General features: G+C 44.0%; 1 protein-coding gene across 1 annotated transcript in view; it reads right to left on the bottom strand.

The window, feature by feature from the left end:
* Positions 1-26,062, bottom strand: part of LOC124552481 (synaptic vesicle glycoprotein 2A-like) — a 150,949-nt gene that overhangs the window by 28,681 nt on the left and 96,206 nt on the right. The window contains exons 7-9 of the mRNA XM_047126762.1: positions 18,765-18,937; positions 8,242-8,406; positions 5,035-5,321 (exon numbers count right to left, since the gene is read on the bottom strand). Coding sequence (XP_046982718.1) covers positions 5,035-5,321; positions 8,242-8,406; positions 18,765-18,937 — 625 coding nt within the window. The remainder of the gene's footprint in view (positions 1-5,034; positions 5,322-8,241; positions 8,407-18,764; positions 18,938-26,062) is intronic.

The raw sequence follows: 26,062 nt of genomic DNA, 5'->3' as shown, positions 1-26,062 counted from the left end.
CATCATCAGATCTGTTTCATAAAAACAAAGTCCTAAAGTACAGCAGCCACAGTGGCGTCGTCAAATGTTGAATGAGGAATCAGCACCAGCATTTATATGTATTTGACGATTCTGGTGGTGATTCCGCATTTAACATTTGACGATGCCACTATGGCTGCAGGACATCAGGACTTTGTTTTTGTGAAACAGATCTGATGAAGGCCATTAAAGACCGAAACCGGTAATCTGTTAATAAAAGGAGTGTGACCATAGACGTGAATTAAAGGAAACTTATTGAAGAGGAGCAGGTTTGGTTACAGGTTCATTTAGTAAGCGTGAAAGCGTGACAGGGATGTCCAACCAGATCCAGCGGCAGACGCTGCAAGAGAGGCGCTCTGCGTCGCGGTGTGGCTAACCATTAATATTCAGAGAGCGAATGTTCCTGCAAGAGTCAACTATTATATTGCTTCCTCTTACGTATATCTCGCGAAAAGAGCATGGAGGTACAATTAGAGACATCTAAGCCCACACGGAAGATTTCCGGTAATCATCTTTCCGGTGAACTACTCGCGACTGGAACAGCAGAGGGGGAAGTGACAGGGGTACAGAAAATACCTTCTTCCACACACCGGCAAATAGCTTTCTGGTCGTGTAGATGTAGATGTAGATCTGCCACCCATGCTAGAATATTGCTCAAGGGTGCGGGAACCCTACCAAATAGGACTAACAGGGAATATTGAACGTTCACGAAGAAGACAATCACAAATGGCGCCAGAGTCGTTCGACGCAAACGAGCGAGTCACGGAGGGGATGAACAAACTGAACTGATAGATGGCTGAAGACACACGCCAACTAGTTACAAATAATGAAAATGTCATAGTAATGCCCTGAACTGCTAATTAAATACTTTATTTATACAACCAACTTCAGTTGTCTCAACATCATCAGGCTCGTAAAATTATTCACAGTGTCATACTAGGCGAAATATAGAATTGGTGTCGTCAGGTGATAAAACCGTGAACAATACACTGTTATCGTGTCGCAATACAAATTACGTCGTCAGTTTTTACACGATAGCAGTGTATTTTTCATGATTTTATGACCCGACGACAACGATTTTATATTTCGCCTAACATGACGCCGTGGATACTTTTATGAACCCGATGATGGTCAAACAACTGAAACCGGTTGTATAAATAAAGTCTTTTACCAGCAAATCAAGGCATTAATATGACATTTTTAAAATATGTAAGAGCTGTGGGGCGTCACTTCCTGGAAATATATTCCTACTTACAAACTTGAAGCACCAATATTAAATGAAGAATCAAGAAATATACCGTAGCCTCTTACATATTTCTCTCGTAGGGGTTATGAAGACGATTGGATTAATTACGGCACACACGGAGCGGATAAACAATCATACTGCCTGTGCATCATACGTAAATGGGATAGGAAGAAGCCCTAATAATTGGAACTGTGGGAAGTACCTTCTATCATACACTTGACAGTAGTTTGCAGAGTACAGATACTGGTGTAATAATTCTGGTCGAGATGGGCTTCGCTGGGTACGTCCACAGGCCTGTTCCGGTCCATCAGTCCAAGTCTCCTGTGATAACGCAAGCCATCTGACTTGGTATCCACTCAGTCCTCACTGGCAGGAGATGGTTGAGTCATATTCGGTTGTATTTTTCGATTTTTTCAAGAAATTAATACATTCAGTTCTCTTCTACTAGTTTTTAGGATCGTTTAACATATTTTTATTTATTACAACGTTTCGACAAATCCCACTATCAAGTCTGTGTTTCAGATTAAAGTTAGAGAAGTATGAGAACTGCTATAAACTCTTTACCAGTCGTCAAAAGTAAGAATTCACGCACCAAATTTTAAAGGAATTTTACAATTTGACTTAAGGAATATGTAATTATAAAATCTGTTTGTCATTTTAATTTATATGACGAGAAAAAAAGAAGACAACGTATTCCTCACTAGCGCTACCTCTCGGCTACCACTCGTAGTTCACTAGACTTTTGAATCTGGCTGGCGACGCCACACTTGGTTAGGTTTTATTGCTACTGATACTGAAGTTCTTTGCACGAGTTCAGAGTATTATTGGCACAATTTTTAATTTTGGAAAAATTTAGTCATTAAGATAGACGATATGGCGATAACATCATCCAATTTCTGGTATTTTTAAATTTTGACATGTGCTGAAGCACAGTACTTTCGCAGTGTTCCACTTGAAAATTGTGAGCATGACTTTTATAAATAAATAATTTTAATGCAGTAAGAGAGAGGCACACCAATGAAACGTTTTATGGCTGTGAAACCTGCGCAGGGCTAGACAGTCAGAGGTATACTAGTTACGATTACATTCCCTGAAAAACAAATGTACTTGTTCAGTATACAGAATTCTTAGAACGTGATTATGAAACACGTTGCTGATTTCACACATCAAACGCTTTGTGTTGCACGCTTTTGAACTTCGAAACTCTTACCTGAACTCCGTAACGTGTAAGAATGTTAGGAGGTACATAATAACGTTTGTAGCTACTAGGGCGAGAAAATACAGGAGCGAAAGGTTATGTACAACTTGTACAGAAACCAGATTACAGTTACCAAAGTCCTGTTGTGTGATGTCCTTAGGTTAGTTAGGTTTAAGTAGTTCTAAGTTCTAGGGGACTGATGACCATAGATGTTAAGTCCCATAGTGCTCAGAGCCATTTGAACCATTTAGTTACCAAAGTCCAAGGACACGAAAGGGAGCCAGTGGTCGAGAAGGGAGTCAGAAGACGTTGTAACCTATCCTCCAAGTCATTTAAACTGTATTCTGGGCGAGCAGTAAAGAAAACCAAGGAGAAATATGAAATGGGAATTAAGGTTGAAGAAAAATCAAAATTTCAGGCATTACCTCTCACCACCGACAAAGCAGTGGCCGACGGCCTTCACTTAACGACCGAGAGCAGCGGCGTTCGGGTAGAGTAGTCAGTGCTAACAGACGAGCAACACCGCGTGAAATAGTCGATGTGGGGCGTATCCGTTAGGACAGTGAAGCGAGATTTGGCCTTAATGGACTATGGCAGGCGACGATGCGAGTGCCTTTGCTAACAGCACGACAGCCCGTGCAGCTGCCCTGCAGGGCTGGTCACCATACCGGTTGGACCCTAGGTGACTGGAAAACCGTGGCGTCGTCAGACGAGTCCCGATTTCAGTTGACAAGAGCTGACGGTAGTGTTGGAGTGTGGCACAGACCACAGGAAAACATAGACCCAGGCTGTCAACAGGGTACTGCGCAAGCTGGTGGTGGCTCCATAATTGCGCGAGCTGTGTTTACAAGGAATGGGCTGTGTCCTCTGGTGTAACTTAAGCGACCATTGCCTGGAAATCGTTATGCTGGGCAACTTGGAGACCATTTGCAGCCGAACGTGAACTTCATATTGCCAAACAACTATGGAATTTTTATGGATGATAGTGCGCTATGTCACCGGGCCACAATTCTTCGCGATTGGTTTAAAGAACGTTCTGGGCAATTCGAGCTATTGACTTGGCCAACCAGGTCGCCCGGCATGAATCTTATCGAACATTTGTGGAACACAACTGAGCGGTCAGTTCGTACACGACACCCTTTGACGGCAACACTTTCGCGGTTGGCAGTGTGGCTCATTATTTCTGCAGGGGACTTCCAGCGACTTGTTGAGTCCACGCCACGTCAAATTGCTACACTATGCCGGGCAAAAGGAGGCCCGACACGATACAAGGGAGGATCCTGCGACTTTTGTCACCTCAGTGTATACGGAAGTGAAGTGTCGACGAGAAACAAAAAAATTATTCAAATGGCTGTAAGCACTATGGTACTTAACTTCTGAGGTCATCAGTCCCCTAGAACTTAGAACTACTTAAACCTAACTAACCTAAGGACATCACACACATCCGTACCCGAGGCAGGATTCGAACCTGCGACCGCAGCAGCAGCATGGTTCCGGAATGAAGCGCCTAGAACCACTCGGTCACAGCCGAGAAACATTACAGACGAGAAGAGAATAGAAATTTTTGAGATGTTGTGCTGGCAAGAGTGCTGGAGTTTGGATGGATATATCTGATAAGTAGTGGCGAGGTACTGATTCGTATTGCTTAGAAAAGCAATTTATATCCCTGTTTGACTGAAGGAATATATATAAATGGCCTAGTAGATAGTGTCAGTTCCATGCGGCTTTTCGCGGATGATGCTGTAGTATACAGAGAAGTTGCAGCATTAGAAAATTGTAGCGAAATGCAGGAAGATCTGCAGCGGATAGGCACTTGGTGCAGGGAGTGGCAACTGACCCCTAACACAGACAAATGTAATGTATTGCGAATACATAGAAAGAAGGATCCTTTATTGTATGATTATATGATAGCAGAACAAACACTGGTAGCAGTTACTTCTGTAAAATATCTGGGAGTATGCGTACTGAACGATTTGAAGTGGAATGATCATATAAAATTAATTGTTGGTAAGGCGGGTACCAGGTTGAGATTCATTGGGAGAGTCCTTAGAAAATGTAGTCCATCAACAAAGGAGGTGGCTTACAAAACTCTCTTTCGACCTATACTTGAGTATTGCTCATCAGTGTGGGATCCGTGCCAGATCGGGTTGACAAAGAGAAGATCCAAAGAAGAGCGGCGCCTTTGGTCACAGGGTTATTTGGTAAGCGTGATAGTGCTATGGAGATGTTTAGCAAACTCAAGTGGAAGACTCTGGAAGAGAGGCGCTCAGCATCGCTGTGTAGCTTGCTGTCCAGGTTTCGAGAGGGTGCGTTTCTGGATGAGGTATCGAATATATTGCTTCCGCCTACTTATACCTCCGGAGGAGATCACGAATGTAAAATTAGTGCGCGCGGAGGCTTTCCGGCAGTCGTTCTTCCCGCGAACCATGCGTGACTGGAAGAGGAAAGGGAGGTAATGACAGCGGCACGTAAAGTGCCCTCTGCCACACACTCGCGCAGGACAGACTTCCGTGGGCAACAGCATCAGACCAGTCTTCAGACTGAAGACAGCGATGGGAGCGCGCCTACTCACTGATGATGGTCTTCTTGGTGACGACCCTGATGATGAAGCTGACGGAGATGTAGGCGACGGCCGACCCCGCCCCCGTGATGAGGGAGTTCTGGAAGCTGGTCACACTCACGGTGGCCACACACGACGCCGCTCCTGGAGCCGCGTCTTCCGCTCCAGCGGCGAGGGACGCCTCTTCCGACCAGGAGCTGTTCCCCAGCACAGCCGCGAGCGCCTCTGCCGTCACGTTGGCACCAGCGTCCGGCTCTGTCCAGTTACCCGCCATGGAACCCAGCGCGTCGAAAAACTGACTGCAACACGGTGTGCACATTGAACAGTCGTCATGGGTTTAAGCTGCTGTGAAAATTGTTGACACTGGTGGACAGTTGCCAGGTTAACTATCCGATAAAAGTCGACGAGCTCACAGAAAGGAATTAATAGTTTAATCTGCCATACAAATCGAGATCACTAGACACGCGATCTTAATTTAAATTAATTCATCAGGTTCGAAGGACTATGTGAGTCAATACTTAAAACGTATATAGATTTAAAAACATAAAACAGATGAACTATATAACGTACTCCGCTGTTTGATTCACCCCGTCACGTTAATCTTTCCTGTGCAAGACTCTCCGTCTCTCCAGCCTACACGTAACTGAGCCACTTTACTGTAGGCAAGCTTTAGTCTGCAATTTTTTTCCTCCACACTTCCCTCCAGTGCCAAATTAACTATTGTTTTACGGCTCTGGATCTGATTTCTGAGGTTATCCCTTGGTTGAGTCCATAGGATGAAACATGAATCGCCATCACTTTATAGAATCTCATGATGATCTCTTTTTGTAATTTATGGCCCAATGTTCTGCTAATGGTATCAAGACACTTTGGTATGTGTCTATTTTATTTTCAGTATCACAGTCAGCTTAAATAAGAGGTTTGAGAGACTTGGTCTAAAACTCAATCTCCGAAAACAATTTTTGTTCTCACTGGATATTTTCCTCGGAATGCTATTATTTTCATTTTATTACCAAAAATCGTAAAGTTGTATTTCTCGCATATTTCATTCAGCTGGGTTCTTTGGAGGTCATCTTCATTCTTTTGATAAACAACGATATCATTTGCAAAAGAAAAGTACATTCAGGTGTTCGTCATTCATTTTTTTTTTACTGTACATTTCCATTGATGAAGAACGAAGTCACTGTAGAAATTAAAAATGGTGGGTGTCTAACTCCTTGGTTGATATTTGTTTCTTCTAATCGATTCGTACCTCTGTAGGAGACGAGGTTTCTAAGAAAGACGGAAGGCTGCACAAGAAGAAACACGGTTAGAAATGAGGATGTTACAACACAACTAAATATTTTTAATGTGAATGAAACAATTCAAAAATGTCGTGAAAATTGGAGGCATCATCTTATGAGAACACCAATTAACACAATCTCCCAGAAGATCCTGAACTACACGCCGAATGGGGTAAGAGATATCGGAAGACCTCGAAAAAGATGGGGAATGATTTTGTTCGTTTGTGACTTCGAAACAGACATCAGCCTAATCCTCGAAAGAAAAAAATGATCGCCATCTAATCCTCATGGTTCTGCTGCAGTGCCACGTATCAAACGATTCAGTTGCATTCTTGTTCCAGGTTTCAGTTCAACATAGGACTACACTGCAAATAAATATTTTCAGGAAAGACTTCTTCATACTTATGATTGTATTTCATGTTAACAATTTTCTCTTGGCAAGACGAGTTGTTCTTGTTTTTGGTAGTCTGTACTTTAATACGATTTACTTGTGCGATTTAAATCCTCCAGTACCACCTCATATTATACTACTATATAGCATTATCCCTGTTCTACATCTTTCAAAAAAATGATTCAAATAGCTCTGAGCACTATGGAACTTAACTTCTGAAGTAATCAGTCCCCTAGAACTTAGAACTACTTAAACCTAACTAACCTAAGGACATCACACACATCCATGCCCAAGGCAGGATTCGAACCTCCGACCGTAGCGGTCGCGCGGTTCCAGCCTGTAGCGCCTAGAACCGCTCGGTCACCCCGGCCGGCCTGTTCTACATCTGTTGATGTTCATCATGTAATGTAATCATCCAAGTCTTTCTCGTTTCTGTCACAATTTCAGTCTCATGGCCAAACTTAAAGTATTTTTTTTTATTTGCTCTTTAAAAACACGTTTCCCTAATTTTCCGTTGATGTCACTTACTGCTGGCTCAATGTACAGAATGAATAACACAGGGTATAGGCTACAACCCTGTCTCACGCCCTTCTCAGTTCCTTGCAACAACGATCTCGTTTCTGTAAGCACTGAAGAAAACGTGTTGCTCCCACTACATTATCTCTTTATGGCAGTGACAATTTTCCTAAATCTACTTACACTGTAAGTATTGGGTGGCTTCCTTCACCCTATCATCGAAGTTAATTCATACGGTAGGTATATCTTCATCGTTTCATCTTTCCCCCAGTTAAACTTTCATCAATTTTTCCACATTTTTACAGCTAATTAGCGTTACTAAATTACAACCAAGACTTGCGAAACTACGTTTTCAGGTGTTTTTATCCCACCTGTACATGTGCTCCGTAAATATACACTGACGGAAGAAAATAGCAACACCAAGAAGGGGTTGTGCAACATAAGCGAAAGTTGGTAGGCGTGTTTCTACATCTGAAACATGATGTCTATTCATATTTCTCGCCAGTCGCTCGCCGTAATGAGGATGCAAATCTGGCTTGCTTTAAATACGCGCTGTAACTATCTTGAGTGTTAGTTACCTTTGGACGTGGTGAGTTGATGTTACTCAAGAATGCCTTTAAGGCGAGAAAGGCGCGATTAATAACACCTCACTGAGTTTGAACGAGGTCGTATTGACCGATCAAGTGCAACAGTCACGCAACTGCATTCTACAAACTGACCTCCGGCACTGTACAACACAATGCATGTACGTTTGCTTTCTTGCATTCAGCAGTCTGGCGGTTACATCGGTTATTAATGTACCAGCATTTCATACTCCAATAGCTTAGCTCGCGGTTACGTTAAACTGTGATCCTGCAGTGTTAATCACTTAAATACTTTAGCCAAACAAATGTATTCCGGAAATTTCATTGCTCTGCGTTAATTATTTTTTGGTCTCGCGATATTTTCCCCGTCAGTGTACTTATGTATACGTATAAATTGTGGATGCCTTAGCGTGATACAGTTTTGGCGAATGCTTGGCGTGGTCACCTGTAGTGCCCGGGCTCTGAGGGTCCCAACAACACGGGAGACGCCGCCTGGTCGGCCATGACGGCGATGACGTCACACACAGTGGCGGTCTGGTCTGGGTAGAGGTCGCGGTACTGGCCCACGCGGTTCAGCAGCTCCGGCAGCCAGATCAGGAAGCCGTTGGAGCTGCAAGCAGATCAGTGACACTGTAAATGTGTGCGTCGGTTGTGCACCGGCAAGTCATCCCATTTATGACTGTCTCCTCCCTACCTGAAGCCCATCTCAACAAGCAAACAGGAAGCTCTAATGTTGTCTGCCATACACTTATTCTTGAAGCAATCTGAATAGTCTGTATGCTTCCTCACCCGCCTGTGAAATTCTGAGAAAAGTAAATAAATAGCTTAAATGTTTGGGCATGAAATAGTTGAAAGGGACTCACTTATGTTGCTAAGGGGAATGACCGATGTTGGAGTCAGAGAGGCTCAATGCATAGTTTCGCGGTGATATATACTGATAAAATTCTGTCGGGCTTCCAGCCACATCATGTGGTTTGAAATCCACAAGCTGTTGGCCGACTGCTGCACTGGTGACTGTCGAATGATTGCCGCTGCCGTCCGTTCTTAGCCACACTGCCTTCTGTGACGTCACTGGTGCTCGTTCCAGCGTCATATAAGGTAATGTTTGCTTTGTGCTCTTCACGCCCACTGTAACCTTCCGATGGTGGGTCCCAAGCCGCGCTTAGCTGCAAACCGCCGTCTTTATTGAGTGTGCTCTCACAAATTTTCATCTCGATAACTTCTTTTGTGGCGCTGTCCCAGATACTGTTAGTCTGTGTAATAGCAGATGTCTTGGCGAATGCCGTTTCCTAGAGCACTGTCTGCTACCGCTGATTTACATAAGGGTGCTGTAGATGTAAACCCGTGTTCGACACGACACCGTTCAATAGTACACATAGTCTGTCCGCCACAAAACTGTCCACACCCACACAGTATTTTGTACACTCCTTGCGTTCTGAGACCTACTTCGTCTTTCACGGACCCCGTTAATTGTCCAATTTTCGCTGAGGCCCTGAATATCGAAACAATTTTACGCCTCTTCAGGAGCCGGCTAATCTTTCCTATTACTGAGGCACAGAACGGCAATAACGCAAGCTGTTACGTATCCTCCTCGGAACCTTCTGCTTACATTTCTTCGGCAAGATGCCTCGTCCTGGAAACAGCTCCTCCAAAGCCTAGTAGCTTTTATTGTTACGTCGACGACAAGATCGTTGTCTGGTCTCGCGGACATGGGGAGCTGGGAGAATTCTTGGACCACATCAACACCAACTTCATGACAGAGGTGGAGACAGACGGTGCCTTGCCTATCCTTGACGTCCTCAATCGCCGCAAAGACATTGGGTGCCTTTCCACAGTGTTTACCAGAAACCCACCCACACCGACCGATACCTACATGCTACTCGCTAACACCACACTTGGCAGAAAACTTCTATTTTGAGGACCCTGATGCTTCAAGCAGAAGCCGTTTCAGACGGTGGTAGCTTCAGAACTGACTGAGCCAGTTACGAAAAATATAAAAGAAAAACAGCAACAACAACCGCCAGATTTCGCAAGCCATGTTGGCGAAGAAACGCAAGCAGAAGACCCCCGAAGAAGAAGAAGTGTTTTTTCCGTTCTGTACCTCACTCACAGGAAAGATTAGTCGGCTCCTAAAAAAGACATAAAATCGATTCGAAATTAGAATTATATATTAATACCTTCAGCTGCTGACGGGCATTGATATATATCAATGGGGACAGGTGAAAATTTATACGCCGACCAGGACTCGAACCAGAGATCTCCTGCTCACCTGACAGACGCTCTATCCATCCTTTTTTTAAAAAAAAAAAATATCTCATTTTGTCATTTTGTTCGTTGTATCTGCTCGGGGCGGACGTGGCAAGACACCCATTTCAGTTCGCCGTTGTTCCATTAACTCAGTTTTTTTTTATTACAGAGGGCAGCTAACCCTCTGACCGAACACGCTGAGTTACCGTGCCGGCGTCCATCTGAGCGACGCAGGGCACAGAGGGAAGTGCGACTGCAGGGACTATCTCGCGCTCGCCCCCCGCGAGACCCACATTCTCACCTAATATGTCCACACACTAAGTTCGTAGTGCCGCTACCCAACACACTCATTACTCGTGGAAGACATTCTTATCAAGTCCCGCAAGAGTTCAGGTAATATGGGTGCATCCGCACGGGAGAAGAAGGTCATGGCCGGTATTGCCAGAACTATATACTTATACGGATACGGTGTCTGTTCTTTCAGACATGTGAGTATGTCTTCCACGAGTAATGAGTGTGTAGGGTAGGGACACTATGAATGTAGTGTGTGGACATATAAGGTGAGAATGTGGGTCTCACGGGAGGCGAGGGCGAGATAGTCCATGCAGTCGCACTATCCTCTGTGCCCTGCGTCGCTCAGATGGATAGAGCGTCTGCCATGTAAGCAGGAGATCCCGGGTTCGAGTCTTGGTCGGAGCATACATTTTCACCTGCCCCCGTTGATATATACTAACGCCCGTCAGCAGCTGAAGATATAAATATATAGCACTAATTTCGTTCTAGACGGCTGCAGGTCATCAATGGTGTCTGTTCTTTCGGACATGTCCGAAAGAACAGACACCATATCCATATAAGTATAAAATCGATTCAGTCTTCAGGGCCCCAGCTAGAGTTCGACAAGTAACGAGGCCTGTGAAAGACGATGTAGGTCTTAAAACGCCAGGAGTAGATAAAATAACGTGTAGGTGTGGATAGCTATTTGTCCGACAGATTGGCGCTGTGTACAACACGAGAAATATTTCCGCCTACGGTATCCTGAGAAATCGGCCGTGGCCGAACATGCTCTAGAAAACGGACGCCGTATTGCCTTTGGCGAGACATCTGTTATTTACACGGGCTAATGGATTCTGGGATAGGGTAATAAAAGAAGTGCTCGAGATAAAAGTTTCACAATACCCTCAATGAAGACGGCGGTCTGCAGCTAAGCAACGAGAACATTATCTTACAGCGAGCACTAGTGACGTCACTTAAGGGACGGCAGCAGCAGTCATTCGACAGTGACAACTTGCAAATGGCCGAGCAGCACTCGGCCGAAAGGTTGAGCAATTCAGATCGCTCTAACGCGGCTGGAAGCCCGAGAGAATTTTGTCATCGATAAATTCTGTTCCCTGCACATATAGCACGTAGTGTGCAAACTGGTTTGAACACCATGATTCACTTTAACAGCTGCCTGCGTATCTGATGTAACGAACCCCTTTCACTTGTCCGATTGCAGCAAAAGTTGACTGAACGCTACTTCAAAGGAGTAGGTAAGAGGGCTTTTACAACCTCTCGTAGATAGTGTTTTAAACAGTTGGGCAGTATCACATTAATTTACTCATTCATTAATCACAGTTTGAAAACAGTAACAGTCATAGATCTAGCACTAGAAAAAAAATGTGTGTGAAATCTTATGGGACTTAACTGCTAAGGTTATCAGTCCCGAAGCTTACACACTACTTAACCTAAACTATCCTAAGGACAATCACACACACCCATGCCCGAGGGAGGACTCGAACCTCCGCCGGGACCAGCCGCACAGTCCATGACTGGAGCGCCCTAGATTGCTCGGCTAATCCCGCGCTGCTGTAGCACTAGAAAGAGGAATGATTTACATTACGCATCATCAAGCCTTAGTGTGGCCACCTAGCTAGTGATATAAAGAATCTAATATACAGTAAAATTAACTTCAAATGTAAGCTGAAATCGCATCAGCTTGACAATTCTTCCCACCCATAGAAGAACTTTCGTGTTTCTTTGAGAGAAGGAGAGGGGCATTAAACATAGTTACGGTATGCATAAATCACTGTATGCCTGTAAGAAATAAAACTTAAGAAATCAGCATACAGTCGTATTTTTGGCTGAGAACGCGCACTGTAGTTTTCAAGGCTGACTTCTGGCACACTGTAGCAAGCCTGATCCACGGGTCGCACATATAGCTAAAGGTAAATAAATAAATACCCATGTTAACCTGCAGAGCCCGCTGTGATTTGTCGGGTAGGTCAGTTCAAGGTCGGAGGAAGGTGAGGGGCCGGCCGCGGTGGTCTCGCGGTTCTAGGCGCGCAGTCCGGAACTGTGCGGCTGCTACGGTCGCAGGTTCGAATCCTGCCTCGGGCATGGATGTGTGTGATGTCCTTAGGTTAGTTAGGTTTAAGTAGTTCTAAGTTCTAGGGGACTGATGACCACAGCAGTTGAGTCCCATAGTGCTCAGAGCCATTTGAACCATTTTTGAAGGTGAGGGCTTTGCCAGTGCCAGCATGCCTTGTAAACTGTTGTGGTGTTCAAACCAATACTGGGGGTTTTCGACAGTTCTGCCTTGTAGAAAACGACGATTCGTGTCAATTAGACAAAATGGATCGTTCGAACCACTTTTGCCTGTGAAATGTTTGATGTCATCTCAGTTTTACAATATTCAGCACGTGGTTTTAGTGGAAATTCGAGATACCCTGGAGCATTTTCAACTACTACATATTTCCTAATTCGTTTATAAATGACGAGAACTTTTCCTCAAGTTACAGCTCCTATACATAAGATCTCAAAAACACTTTCACCATATCACTATAAAACAGAAAAAAGGTAGGTACAAACCTAATTTCGACGAGAAATAGTAACCGAAAATAACGTAATTTGCCGTCACTGATGTCATTTAAGTAATAACAAATACGTGTGCTTAAAGATATTAAAATTTTATTTAAGCTGCACCAGACTGTAACGTATTATTCATTGGATAAATAGTCATCTTTCTATTGTCAGAAAGTGGTGTCCTTCACAAAAAACAAGTACCTCGATGAAAACGATTTATTGACACGGATTCAGAAAACATCGTTCTTGTGAAACACAACTAGCTCTTTATACTCATGAATTAATGAGTACTGTCGACAGGGGACGTCAAATTGATTCCATATTTTTAGATTTCCAGAAGGCTTTCGACACCATTCCCCATAAACATCTTCTAACCAAACTGTGTGCCTATGGAATATCGCCTCAGTTGTGCGACTAGATTCGTGATTTCCTGCCAGAAAGGTCACAATTCGTAGTAATGGACGTAAAGTCATCGAGTGAAACAGAAGCAATACCCGACGTTCCCCAAGGAAGTGTTATAGGCCCTCTATTGTTCCTGATCTATATTAACGGCATAGGAGACAATCTCAATAGCCGTCTTAGAATGTTTGCAGATGATGCTGCCATTTACCGTCTTTTAAAGTCATCAGATGGCCAAAACGAATTTCAAAATGATTTAGGTAAGATATCTGTATGGTGCGAAAAGTGACAATTGACCCTGAATAAGGAAAAGTGTGAAGTTATTCACATGAATACTAAAAGAAATCCGCTAAATTTCGATTACACAATAAGTGACACAAATCTGAAGGCTGTAAAATTCAACTAAATACTTAGGTATTACAATTACAAATAACCTAAATTGGATCTATCACATAGATAATGTTGTGGGTAAAGCCAACCAAAGACTGCGATTCATTGGCAGAACACTTAGAAGGTGCGACAGGTCTACCAAAGAGACTGCTTACACCACGCTTGTCCGCCCCATTCTGGAGTACTGCTGTGCGGTGTGGGGTCCGCATCAGGTGGTACTGACGGATGACATCGATAAAGTACAGAGAAGGGCGGCTCGTTTTTTTATCGTGAAATAGGGGAGATGTGCCGCAGACATGATACGTGAATTGGAGTGGCAACCATTAACACATAGGCGTTTTTCGTTGCGACAGGATCTTCTTATGAAATTTCAATCACCAGTTTTCTCCTCCGATTGTGAAACCATTCTGCTGGCACCCACTTACATAGGGAGAAGTGATCATCACGATAAAATAAGAGAAATCAGGGCTCGCGCCATTCGAGAGTGGAACGGTAGAGATACAGCTTGAAGGTGGTTCATTGAACCCTCTGCCAGGCACTTTATTGTGAACAGCAGAGTAATCACGTAGACGCATATGTAGACGTAGATATGGTACGAAGTCAGAATATTTTACATATGTCATGTTCCTGGTTCAAATGGCTCTAAGCAGTATGGGACCTAACATCTGAGGTCATCAGTCCCCTAGAACTTAGAACTACTTAAACCGAACTAACCTAAGGACATCACACACATCCATGCCCGAGGCAGGATACGAATCTGCGACCGTAGCGGTCACGCAGTTCCAGACTGAATCGCCTAGAACCGCAAGGCCACAACGGCCGGCAATCATGTTCCTGAAACTTCAATTTCTATTCATGGTTGTTTAAGGTATCTGTTACAACTATTTTGATTCTTGGATTTGTCTACTCATACAGCTTACAATTTTCTCTAAATTTTCATTCATATGAAAACTTGATGTTGACATAATAATTTGTGTGGCAATGGAGGCGGGCACACAGATGTTATAAATAGCAGTCAAAAAAGTGCCAGAATGTAGTTCTATGTAGTTTTTCTCAAAGAAAATATCATAGCCTGCATCTGCATCATTGCAAGTACTTTGTAAGTATTCTGTTCTCTGAAAATACTCGCGAAATAGCACGTTTTTGCTCAAGTGCTTTTGCTCCATTCCGAGAGTATCATGATGTGACTGTTAAATACTGTTTAGTGGAAAAATGTGAAGTGTTTTGATAATGTGATAAGTCTCCAGAATGAGATTTTCACTCTGCAGCGGAGTGTGCCCTAACATGAAACTTCCTGGCAGATTAAAACTGTGTGCCGGACCGAGACTCGAACTCGGAAGGTAGGAGACGAGGTACTGGCAGAAGTAAAGCTGTGAGGACGGGGGGTGAGTCGTGCTTGGGTAGCTCAGCTGGTGGTAGCTCAGCGTGTTCGGTCAGAGGGTTAGCTACCGTCTGTAACAAAAAACTGAGTGAATGGCTCAACGAAAAATCTAAATGGGTGTCATCGGACGTCCGCCTCGGCCAACTTCAATGAACAATATCGAACAAAATGAGATCACAAAAAAAAAAAAAAAAAAAAGTTGGTAGAGCACTTGCCGGCGAAAGACATTGGTCCGGAGTTCGAGTCTCGGTCCGGCACACAGTTTTGATATGCCAGGAAGTTTCAATGTGATAGTCTGTTGTGACTTTTATCATTTTGGAAGTTGATTTATGTGATGAACAAGCAGCTAACCGCTAACACGACATGAGAGTAGTAAATCTACACAGTTTGACAACTGCTAAGGAACAACTGATGCTTGCTAGGGAAAACCTCAATTGCTATGGAACAACCGACAATCGCTACAGCACCCGATCAATGATAACAAACGGAAATCTAACGCTGTGTATGCATTAGACAGTTCATGCAGTATGATGTCTGACGAAGCTCGTTGTGTAGCCGGTTAATGCGACATTCCGTGGGGTACGGAAACACGACTGCAAGATATCATTTGGGTGCAGTTGGACGGCTCGAAGCCGGTAAAAGTGTCACTCATGTGGACACAGTAACAGGTGCGCCCAGGAGTGTCTTGTCGCGATTAAGAAAGGCCGCTCAGTGTGAAAATGCTATGCGAAAGAGAACCGATACGTAGCCCTAGTGGTGGATGGGAATACGCATCTCACTCCAAGGCAGGTCGCTGCAGACCTGGCAACCACTACCGGTACACGTGTCTCTGCCAGAACCATTTCGCAGCGATTAAATCATGCTGGTTTTTATGCTCGGAAGCCTATTAAATGTATCCCACTTCGACCACGCCACGATTGAGAAAGAGTTCGTTGGTGCAGAGGGCATGTCGGGTGAGGTCTGCAACAGTGGTCCAGTGTGACGTTCTCCGACGAATCCCGCTTCACTGTGGCAAGTGTTTCTGGCCACCATTTAGTGTGCAGAGAGAGGAGATCACGGTAGAGGCCACAGAATGTACACGAACATCTGGGCGTTATGGCGTGAGCAGGCATTACACTCAGTGGCCTGACACCACTGCATATCTTTGCGCGAGATGCCGTTACAGCAGACGGATGTAGCAGACAAATCGTTGTGTACCATTTCCGTCTGTTTAGGGCTTCCTTAGGTTCCGACTTTCTGTTTATGGGCGACAACGCCTGCCCACAGAGGACCGCTGACGTATAGGACACAACAGAAAGTCAAGGTATCAAAGTATGGAATGGCCGGCATTCTCCCACGCCTGAGGTGCTCTTGGCAGATGTGCTTCTCAACAAACATTTCCTAACAGAATCGTGCAAGAACTGAAGATCGTCTTGAGAGAAGTAGGACAAAATCTCCGAAGGACTTATCAACAGTTTAGTGGCCAGTACGAATAACAGGTGCAAAATGTGCTGTTCCCGTCGAGGCCATATTCCGTATCGAGAATACTATATCGACCTTTATGCAGGCGGTCAGACCTGTATCACACATGAACGTTATTTATGTAAGTTTTCCCGTAACGTTATTTATGTAAGTTTTCCCGCTATCCCTTGTGGTAAAATCTGTACCGTTTTTAGTTATAAATATACGATTCAATCTCTATTACTTATGTACCATGTTTCATGTCGTCCATCATTCCCTATGATTGCGCAGTAATGTCTCTGATCCTTAGTAAGTGTCGTTATTGTTGTTGTTGTTGTTGTTCTGGTGTTCAGTCCAAAGACTCGTTTGATGCAGCTCTGCATGCTACTCTATCCTGTGCAAGGTTCTTCATCTCCCAGTACCTACTGCAACCTACATCCTTCTGAATCTGCTTAGTGTATTCATCTCTTGTTCTCCCTCTGCAACTTTTACCCTACACGCTGCCCTCCAATACTAAATTGGTGATCCCTTGATGCCTCAGAACATGTGCTACCGAACGATCCCTTCTTCTAGTCAAGTTGTGACACAAACTTCTCTTCTCCCCATCCTATTCAATACTTCCTCATTAGTTATGTGATCTACCCATCTAATCTTCAGCATTCTTCTGTAGCACCACATTTCGAAAGCTTCTATTCTTGTCTAAACTGTTGATCGTCCACGTTTCACTTCCACACAAGGCTACGCTCCATACAAATACTTTCAGAAACGACTTCCTGACACTTAAATCTATATTCGATGTTAACAAATTTCTCTTCTTCAGAAACGCTTTCCTTGCCATTGCCAGTCTACATTTAATATCCTCTCTACTTCAACCATCATTAGTTATTTTGCTCCCCAAATGGCAAAACTCATTTACTACTTTAACTGTCTCATTTCCTAATCTAATTCCCTCAGCATCACCCAAGTTAACTCGCCTACATTCCATTATCCTCGTTCTGCTTTTGTTGATGTTCATCTTATATCCTCCTTTCAAGACACTGTCCATTCCGTTCAACTGATCTTCCAGGTCCTTTGCTGACAGAATTACAATGTCATCGGCGAACCTCAAAGTTTTTATTTCTTCTCCATGGATTTTAATTCCTACTCCGAATTTTTCTTTTGTTTCCTTTACTGCTTGCTCAATATAGAGATTGAATAACATCGGGGATACGCTACAACCCTGTCTCACTCCCCTCCCAACCAACCCTTCCCTTTCATACCCCTCGACTCTCGTAACTGCCATCTGGTTTCTGTACAAATTGTAAATAGCCTTTCGCTCCCTGTATTTTAACCTTGCCACCTTCAGAATTTGAAAGAGAGCATTCCAGTCAACATTGTCAAAAGCTTTCTCTAAGTCAAAAAATGCTAGAAAAGTAGGTTTGCCTTTCCTTAATCTAGCTTCTAAGATAAGTCGTAGTGTCAGTATTGCCTCACGTGTTGCAACATTTCCACGTAACCCAAACTGATCTTCCCCGAGGTCAGCTTCTACCTGTTTTTCCATTCGTCTGTCAAGAAGTCGTGTTAGTATTTTGCAGCCGTGGCTTATTAAACTGATAGTTACGGTAATTTTCACAGCTGTCAACACCTGATTTTTTTCGGGATTGGAATTATTATATTCTTCTTGAAGTCTGAGGGTATTTCGCCTGTCTCATACATCTTTCTCACCAGATGATAGAGTTTTGTCAGGGCTGGCTCTCCCAAGGCTATCAGTAGTTCTAATGGAATTTTGTCTACTCCCGGGGCCTTGTAACTGTCAGGAGGTGTAAATTGCGAGTCAGCGTGTTCTGTCGCCTCATGTAAATGAAATCCGTTGTACTCCCTCGATAGAGAGCATCTTTTCAACTGAGATGAACAGTAAAGATGAATATAGTATTATGTAAGTATTAGCTCATTTGAATTATTTTTATTACCAATGACTAACAGATATACTACATTAGTATACAGCTCGCTAGACATGTTTATCGAAGCCCATATATATATATATATTTTTTTTTTACTTGCGCATTTCAGTAAAGGAATGATCATACTTATCTCGCTTTTGGGCAAGGTTGGTGCAACGTACCATCAGGTAGCATCTCGTAGCTTGAAAAAGCACAAATTACAGTCGACCCACCTCGCTCAGCACTGGTGACTACCACGATGGCACTTGTCACTGCCAAGACAGTGGGTTGTGCGTGGCAGGATTCCTCTGGAAACAGCCATCATGTATGGTAAGACAGAGGGGGGTGTACCTGGCGTAGAGGCCGAACTGTATGACGCATGCGAGCAGCGTGTAGAGCAGGTAGGGCGGCCGGAACAGCGGCGCGGTCTGCCTCCACATGTGGCGGGCGACGGCCAGCGGGGACTTGGCGTCGACGCCCGCTGACGATGGCGATGACGTCGGGTCCACCTCGAGCGCCCTCACCTGAGCACACCAGGCAGAGAGGTGACCCTTCACTCGACCACATCGCACCACGTCTTTTTTAGGTCGCTTCCTTGTCTGTCTGTCTATTCCATACAAATCACGATCATATACAGCGTGGTCCATTGATAGTGACCGGGTCAAATATTTCACGAAATAAGCATCAAACGAAAAAACTACAAAGAACGAAACTCGTCTAGCTTGAAGGGGGAAACCAGATGGCGCTATGATTGGCCCGCTAGGTGACACTGCCGTAGGTCAAACGGATATCAACTGCGTTTTTTAAATAGGAACCCCATTGGTGTAGTACATGAATGTTTTAGTTATAAGAGTCGAGGGACATGAAAGGGAAGCAGTGGTTGGAAACGGAGTGAGACACGTTGTAGCTTCTCCCCGATCTTATTCAATCTGTGTATTGAGCAAGCAGTAAAGCAAACAAAAGAAAAATTCGGAGTAGGTATTAAAATCCACGGAGAAGTAATAAAAACTTTGAGGTTCGCCGATGACATTGTAATTCTGTCAGAGACAGCAAAGCACCTGGAAGATCAGTTGAGTGGAATGGACAATGTCTTGAAAGGAGGACATAAGACGAACATCAACAAAAGGACGATGCAATGTAATCGAATTGAATCGGATGATGCTGAGGGAATTAGATTAGGAAATGAGACACTTAAAGTAGTAAAGGAGTTTTGCCATTTGGGGAGCAAAATAACTAGTCATGGTTGAAGTAGAGAGGATATTAAATGCAGACTGGCAATGGCAAGGAAAGCGTTTCTGAAGAAGAGAAATTTGTTAACATAGTGTATAGATTTAAGTATCAGGAAGTCGTTTCTGAAAGTATTTGAATGGAGTGTAGCCATGTATGGAAGTGAAACGTGGACGATAAACAGTTTAGACAAGAAGAGAATAGAAGCTTTCGAAATGTGGTGCTACAGAAGAATGCTGAAGATTAGATGGGTAGATCACATAACTAATGAGGAGGTATTGAATAGAATTGGGGAGGAGTTTGTGGCACAACTTGACTAGAAGAAACGATCGGTGGGTAGGACATCTTCTGAGGCATCAAGGGATCACCAATTTAGTACTGGAGGGCAGCGTGTAGGATAAAAGTTGCAGAGGGAGACCAAGAGATGAATACACTAAGCAGATTCAGAAGGATGTAGGTTGCAGTAGGTGCTGGGAGATGAAGAAGCTTGCACAGGATAGAGTAGCATGCACAGCTGCATCAAACCAGTCTCTGGACTGAAGACCACAACAACAACAACAACAGTTGGACCACTTTTTTCGCTTTGTGATAGATGGCGCTTTAATAGTCACAAACGTATAAGTGCGTGGTATTGCGTGACATTCCACCAGTGCGAACGGTATTTGCTTCGTGACACGATAGCCGTGTTAAAGTGGACCGTTTACCAATCGCGGAAAAAGTCGATATCGTGTTGATGTATGACTATTGCGATCAAAATGCCCAACGGGTGTGTACTATGTATGCTGCTCGGTATCCTGGACGACATCATCCAAGTGTCCGGACTGTTCGCCGGATAGTTACGCTATTTATGGAAACAGGAAGTGTTCAGCCACATTTGAAACGTCAACCACGACCTGCAACAAATGATGATGCCCAAGTAGTTGTTTTAGCTGCTGTCGCGGCTAATCCGCGCATCAGTAGTAGACAAATTGCGCGAGAATCGGGAACCTCAATAACGTCGGTGTTGAGAATGCTACATCAACATCGATTGCACCCGTATGATATTTCTTTGCACCAGGAATTGCATGACGACGACTTTGAACGTCGTGCACAGTTCTGTCACTGGGCACAAGAGAAATTACGGGACGATGACAGATTTTTTGCACGTGTTCTATTTAGCGACGAAGCGTCATTCAACAACAGCGGTAACGTAAACCGGCATAATATGCACTATTGGGCAACGGAATATCCACGATGGCTGCAACAAGTGGAACATCACCGATCTTGGCATGGTGGGGCATTGTGGGAGGAAGGATAATTGGCCCCCATTTTATCGATGGCAATCTAAATGGTGCAATGTATGCTGATTTCCTACGTAATGTTCTACCGATGTTACTACAAGATATTTCAGTGCATGACAGAGTGGCGATGTACTTCCAACACGATGGACGTCCGGCACATAGTTCGGGTGCGGTTGAAGCGGTATTGAATAGCATATTTCATGACAGGTGGATTGGTCGTCGAAGCACCATACTATGACCCGACGTTCACTGGATCTGACGTCGCCGGATTTATTCCTGTGGGGAAGGCTGAAGGATATTTGCTATCGTGATCCACCGACAACGCCTGACAACATTCGTCAGCGCATTGTCAATGCATGTGCGAACATTACGGAAGACGAACTACTCGCTGTTGAGAGGAATGTCGTTACACGCATTGCCAAATGCATTGAGATTGACGGGCATCATTTTGAGCATTTATTGCATTAATGTGGTATTACAGGTAATCACTCTGTAACAGCACGCGTCCTCAAAAATGGTAAGTTCACAAAGGTACATGTATCACATTGGAACAACCGAAATAAAATGTCCAAACGTACCTACGTTCTGTATTTTAATTTAAAAAACCTACCTGTTACCAACTGTTCGTCTAAAAGTGTGAGGCATATGTTTGTGACTATTACAGCGCCATCTATCATAAAGCGAAATAAGTGGTGGTCCAACTAAAACATTCATATATCTTTACGTACTACACGAATATGTAATAAAAATGGGGGTTCCTATTTAAAAAAACGCAGTTGATATCCGTTTCGTTTGACCTATGGCAGCGCCATCTAGCGGTCCAACCATAGCGCCATCTGGTTTCCGCCTTCAAGCTAGAGAAGTTTCGTTCCTTGTAGTTTTTTCGTTTGACGCTTATTTCGTGAGATATTTGGCCCGGTCACGATCAATGGACCACCCCGCATATTGCTTCTCAGCTTGTTTGCGTGGCCTTACTCCGCAGCAAGAACAGAATACTTGTTTTTCTTTGTTTTCTTTTTTTTTTAATATAACCGTCTTTTCTTGTTGCAAATCAGTTTATTTTCTTGTCTTTTTCTTGCTCTAACGCATGTTCAGTGGGATCTATAACGATACAGTTGTACTATTTTTAGATTATCAAACAGTTCACGTCCGGATTTTCTATGTAAATGAGTAACTGCTCACAGTTTGCTGTGATCTGCGTTTCCTTCTAATGTCACAGAATATAATAATATCTTATCCACGAACCCCTCCACAGAACACCGAAATCAAAACTCAAATCAGCTGTCACCAAAGCTTTCAACCAGACTCTAGCAGCTATTACATTCATATTCAACACTCTACAACTCAAACTCTGGTACCGCGCGCCGCGGAATTTGAATCCGCGCCAGACGTCATGGACGTTGAAGACGCATAGAGGTCGCTGCACCGTAAGCTGTGGCGGCGTGCGCCTCCTGGCCCGCTTTTAGTGTGGGGGCGCCACAGTGGAACACGTGGTCACAGCGGCCAATAGCGGCGCCCCCGACAGCGTACTTAAGCGCTGGCCACTCACTCATCCAGTCTCCTGTACACGGCCGATATGCCCCAACCCCCCTCCAGTACATCTCTTGCAATATGCCGATGACACCGCATTCCTCGTCCTCGCTCCAACTCTCCAACGGTCCCAACGCCTTCTCCAGAACCACCTTGACCTTTTTGCCGCTTGTTGTAACCAGTGGCTCCTGGATTTCTCCCTTACCGCCTGCGCCCGTCCTGTCCGCTTCACCCCCACCCTCACCTACCTTGGCCGCACCATTGATTGTCACCTCACCTGGATCCTTCATCTCCGCTCCATCCAATCCAGAGCCCACAACCGCCTCTGACTCCAAAACTCCTCTCTGGCCGGACATGGGGTTGCACCCCTCTACCATCCTCCACAACTACAAATCCTTAATCCGTCCCATCCTCTGTTATGCCAGTCCTGCCAGGATACCTGCCCCTCCCCCCCCCCCCCCCCCAAATTCTATGTCCCTCCAGATCCTTGAGCGCCATGCACTCCGCCTCACCTTCCGTATACGCCTCCCGTCCCCCACACGGATCCTCTATGACCTCATTCCTTTCCTCCATCTGCTCCTATTCCTTGAACATATCCACATACTCTACAATTCCCGCCGCCTTGATCCCCCTCACCCCTTGGTTGCTCCTCTCCTCTGCCGTCCCCACCCCCTGCCACGTCTTCACTGTTGTGTCCACCCTACCCTCCATCTCTACAACCTTCATCTCCTTTCCCAAGGTGGCTTCCATCAACTCCCCCTCCCGGATGATGCCCTCTCTCCTTCCATTTATGCCTCCTATCAACTCTGATCATCACTCCCCCTCGTTTCCTCTGTCCTTTTCCCGGGCTCCCTCTCCTCCTCTTCCTCTTTTTTCTCCACCTACCCTCTCTCTGCCCCCCTTCTCTCCCCCGAGTCATTTTGCATTTCCCTCCTCTGCCTTTTCCCATTCCCTCTCGCGTCTGCCCTGCTCCTCTCCCCCTTATGAGTCCTCTCCCTCCTTTGGTTCCCCCCCCCTTTCGTTTTTTCCTCTCCTCCCTCCTTGTTTTCGCCCTCACCCAGGTCCCCCCCACCCACTGCCCTTGGCTAGGGAGTGTCATCTTTGTGCCGACATTTTCGTGCAGTGTTTTACAGTGAATGTTCCGTGTTGTGTGCCTTTTGGGAAGGGTTGCGAACGGCCATCATACTGTGGCTGGGTGTGATTTTTTTATCTCTTGCGAACAGAAACCAGACTATTGCCATGTTTTTTTTAATTGTGTGTCTACTATGTTACTTGCCTGATTCCTGTGTCTTTTATTAACATTGCCAACCCTTTTGCTTTATTTTTTTAACTTTCCACAATTTTCCGCCGTTTTACAATTTAAGTCTCCTTTTATCGCCTGTTTTTCTTGTTTCTTTTCTTCTTAAGTTTTTAAAAAGGTCTGTAGGCTGTAGAGCAGCATATTAAGCTGCTGCCAGCCCTCCCCCCTTCAGGGAGAATTGAAATTCAATGAAGGAAAAAAAAGCTCATCCAGTCAGTCTAATCTCGCTTACGTCGGTTTACACCTCGCTTGCGCTAGACTGCTTTCTTCCTGGTTCGTGTACGTGTTTGTTTCCTCGTGACTCTGTTGTTCGGTCTTGTCGTATTCGTGCCGTCCTACGTTGGTGGTGTCCGCCCTCTTGTGTTGTTGTTCGCGGGCCTCTCGGCGTGTCCCGCCGCGCCTTCCGTCAGTGCTACCCCGTGACCGTCCTGCTCGCAGTTACAACACAAACCACCAACCCCCTCTCCCACCATACGGTACAAAAAAGAAGTCACAGCCCCCCCCCCCCCCCCGACCCACACACAACTAAATAAAAACACATGCACACACATACACAGATATAAACATCATGATAGAAGTTGGTTATGAACATATACTTCGTTAGGTTGTCAACATGCAGGCAAACAAACCAAAGACGGGGAAACACAAATAGAGTTATAATATTTACGTTATTAAAAGCACAGTGTTGGAACAAACAGCTATGTCCAGTGCCAAAAGAATAATACTACACCACTAAAAAGAAGGAGAAACATGGTGAACAGTGTGAAAAAGTTCGAAATACAAAATTGTGCTTTTGTTTGGGAAATAAAGGGGTCATGCGACTTCCAGACCAGATGAAAGGAAACGCAGATCACAGAAAACTGTAACTAATTACTTATTTACATAAAAAACGCCACGTGAACTGTTTGATAATCTGAAGATAACAAAACTGTATCATTATAGATCCCGCTGAAGATGCCGTAGAGGAAGAAATAGGCGAAACGAGTTTGGCAAAAATAAGTTAATTTGCAGCAAGAAAGGGGGGTTGTATTTACAAAAGAAGTACTTCTCAGCTCTATTATTTTCTTTCCTTTTTTCTTTAGATAACTCATATCTCCAGTATTTCTTAATCAAAATTAATGATTGAAACATCATTTTCAACATTCCGTTCAGCAGTAATGATGAAAAATGAGCAGTTAGTTTAAAGTTATTGTCTTCGTTAAAAACCTTTATGTTGACATTTTTATAATGCCAATTTAGAAGGTGACATCTATTGTCAATCTGTTTAAGTAACACATACGACAGCTGTTGCAGTTGTTTAGATTCTTTACGCAAGTGTATTCTATCACACGATTTCAGTTATACCCGTCACTGTAAAGAATTTATAAGACGCCATCTGTTGAATATCTAATTTCACTATTACGCACAGCAGCGATTGTAGTTCTTTACTTCCTTTAAAGATAGCGAACTGAATTATATCAACGTTCATCATCACAGGAAAGTACCGTTTACTTTTATAGCTTAATTTACAACTTCATTTAGTTAACTTTTAATTCGCCATTGCTTTACAGCGTTTGCAACATAGCGTTACACAACTCCTAACCTCAGTACTATTAGTCTACATACTTATTTTTATAATTTAAGTCTTCACTCCTAAACAATGTTATTGTAATTACAATGGTTCTATTACAGTCATGTTCAACGCCACAGAAATCAATGGACAAAATGTTTCGCAATTCTGTTCAACGGCGATTCTATGTCCAAAAAATGATGGCTGTTCAACATTTAATTGCATATGTCATTCCCACTTTGTTACCTGGAGGAGAAAAGATTTACCTCACTTCTGATTCTGCCCAGCTTGAAGAAATAAACAACTTTCCTGTGTACCCACTAGAATTTTTGAACTCTTTAAAGCCTTCTGGTTTCTGAGCTTATTAATTTCTTTTTGAGAAAAAGACTATTATTACGTTAATTTGAAATCCTAACGCAGGTTTGGGATAAATTTAAGGCATAAGATTAACGGTAACTTACTTAGGCGGTCCATCGTCACCGTTAAATTCACCGGCTCCGATAAGATGGTGTTCATAATTCGCATTAACCTCACACCTACCCATCCAGCCATGACTTTCCAGATGACAGGACAATAAGTCTAATAGAACTAGCCTTCACTATGGCCGTTAATAAAGCATGAGGTGAAACGTTTCAAAGGCAAGATTGTATTTACCACAACCTGTTCCTTCACATGGACAGTTATACAACGCCTTTTCACGAGTTTGCACATCCACAAATATTTATGTTTGTGCTCAAGACACACGCAGCCGAAAACTAATCGA

This window comes from Schistocerca americana, chromosome 10 (genome assembly GCF_021461395.2).
Source record: "Schistocerca americana isolate TAMUIC-IGC-003095 chromosome 10, iqSchAmer2.1, whole genome shotgun sequence".
Classification (NCBI taxonomy): Eukaryota; Metazoa; Arthropoda; class Insecta; order Orthoptera; family Acrididae; genus Schistocerca; species Schistocerca americana.
This window is presented reverse-complemented; position numbering and strand designations above follow the sequence as displayed.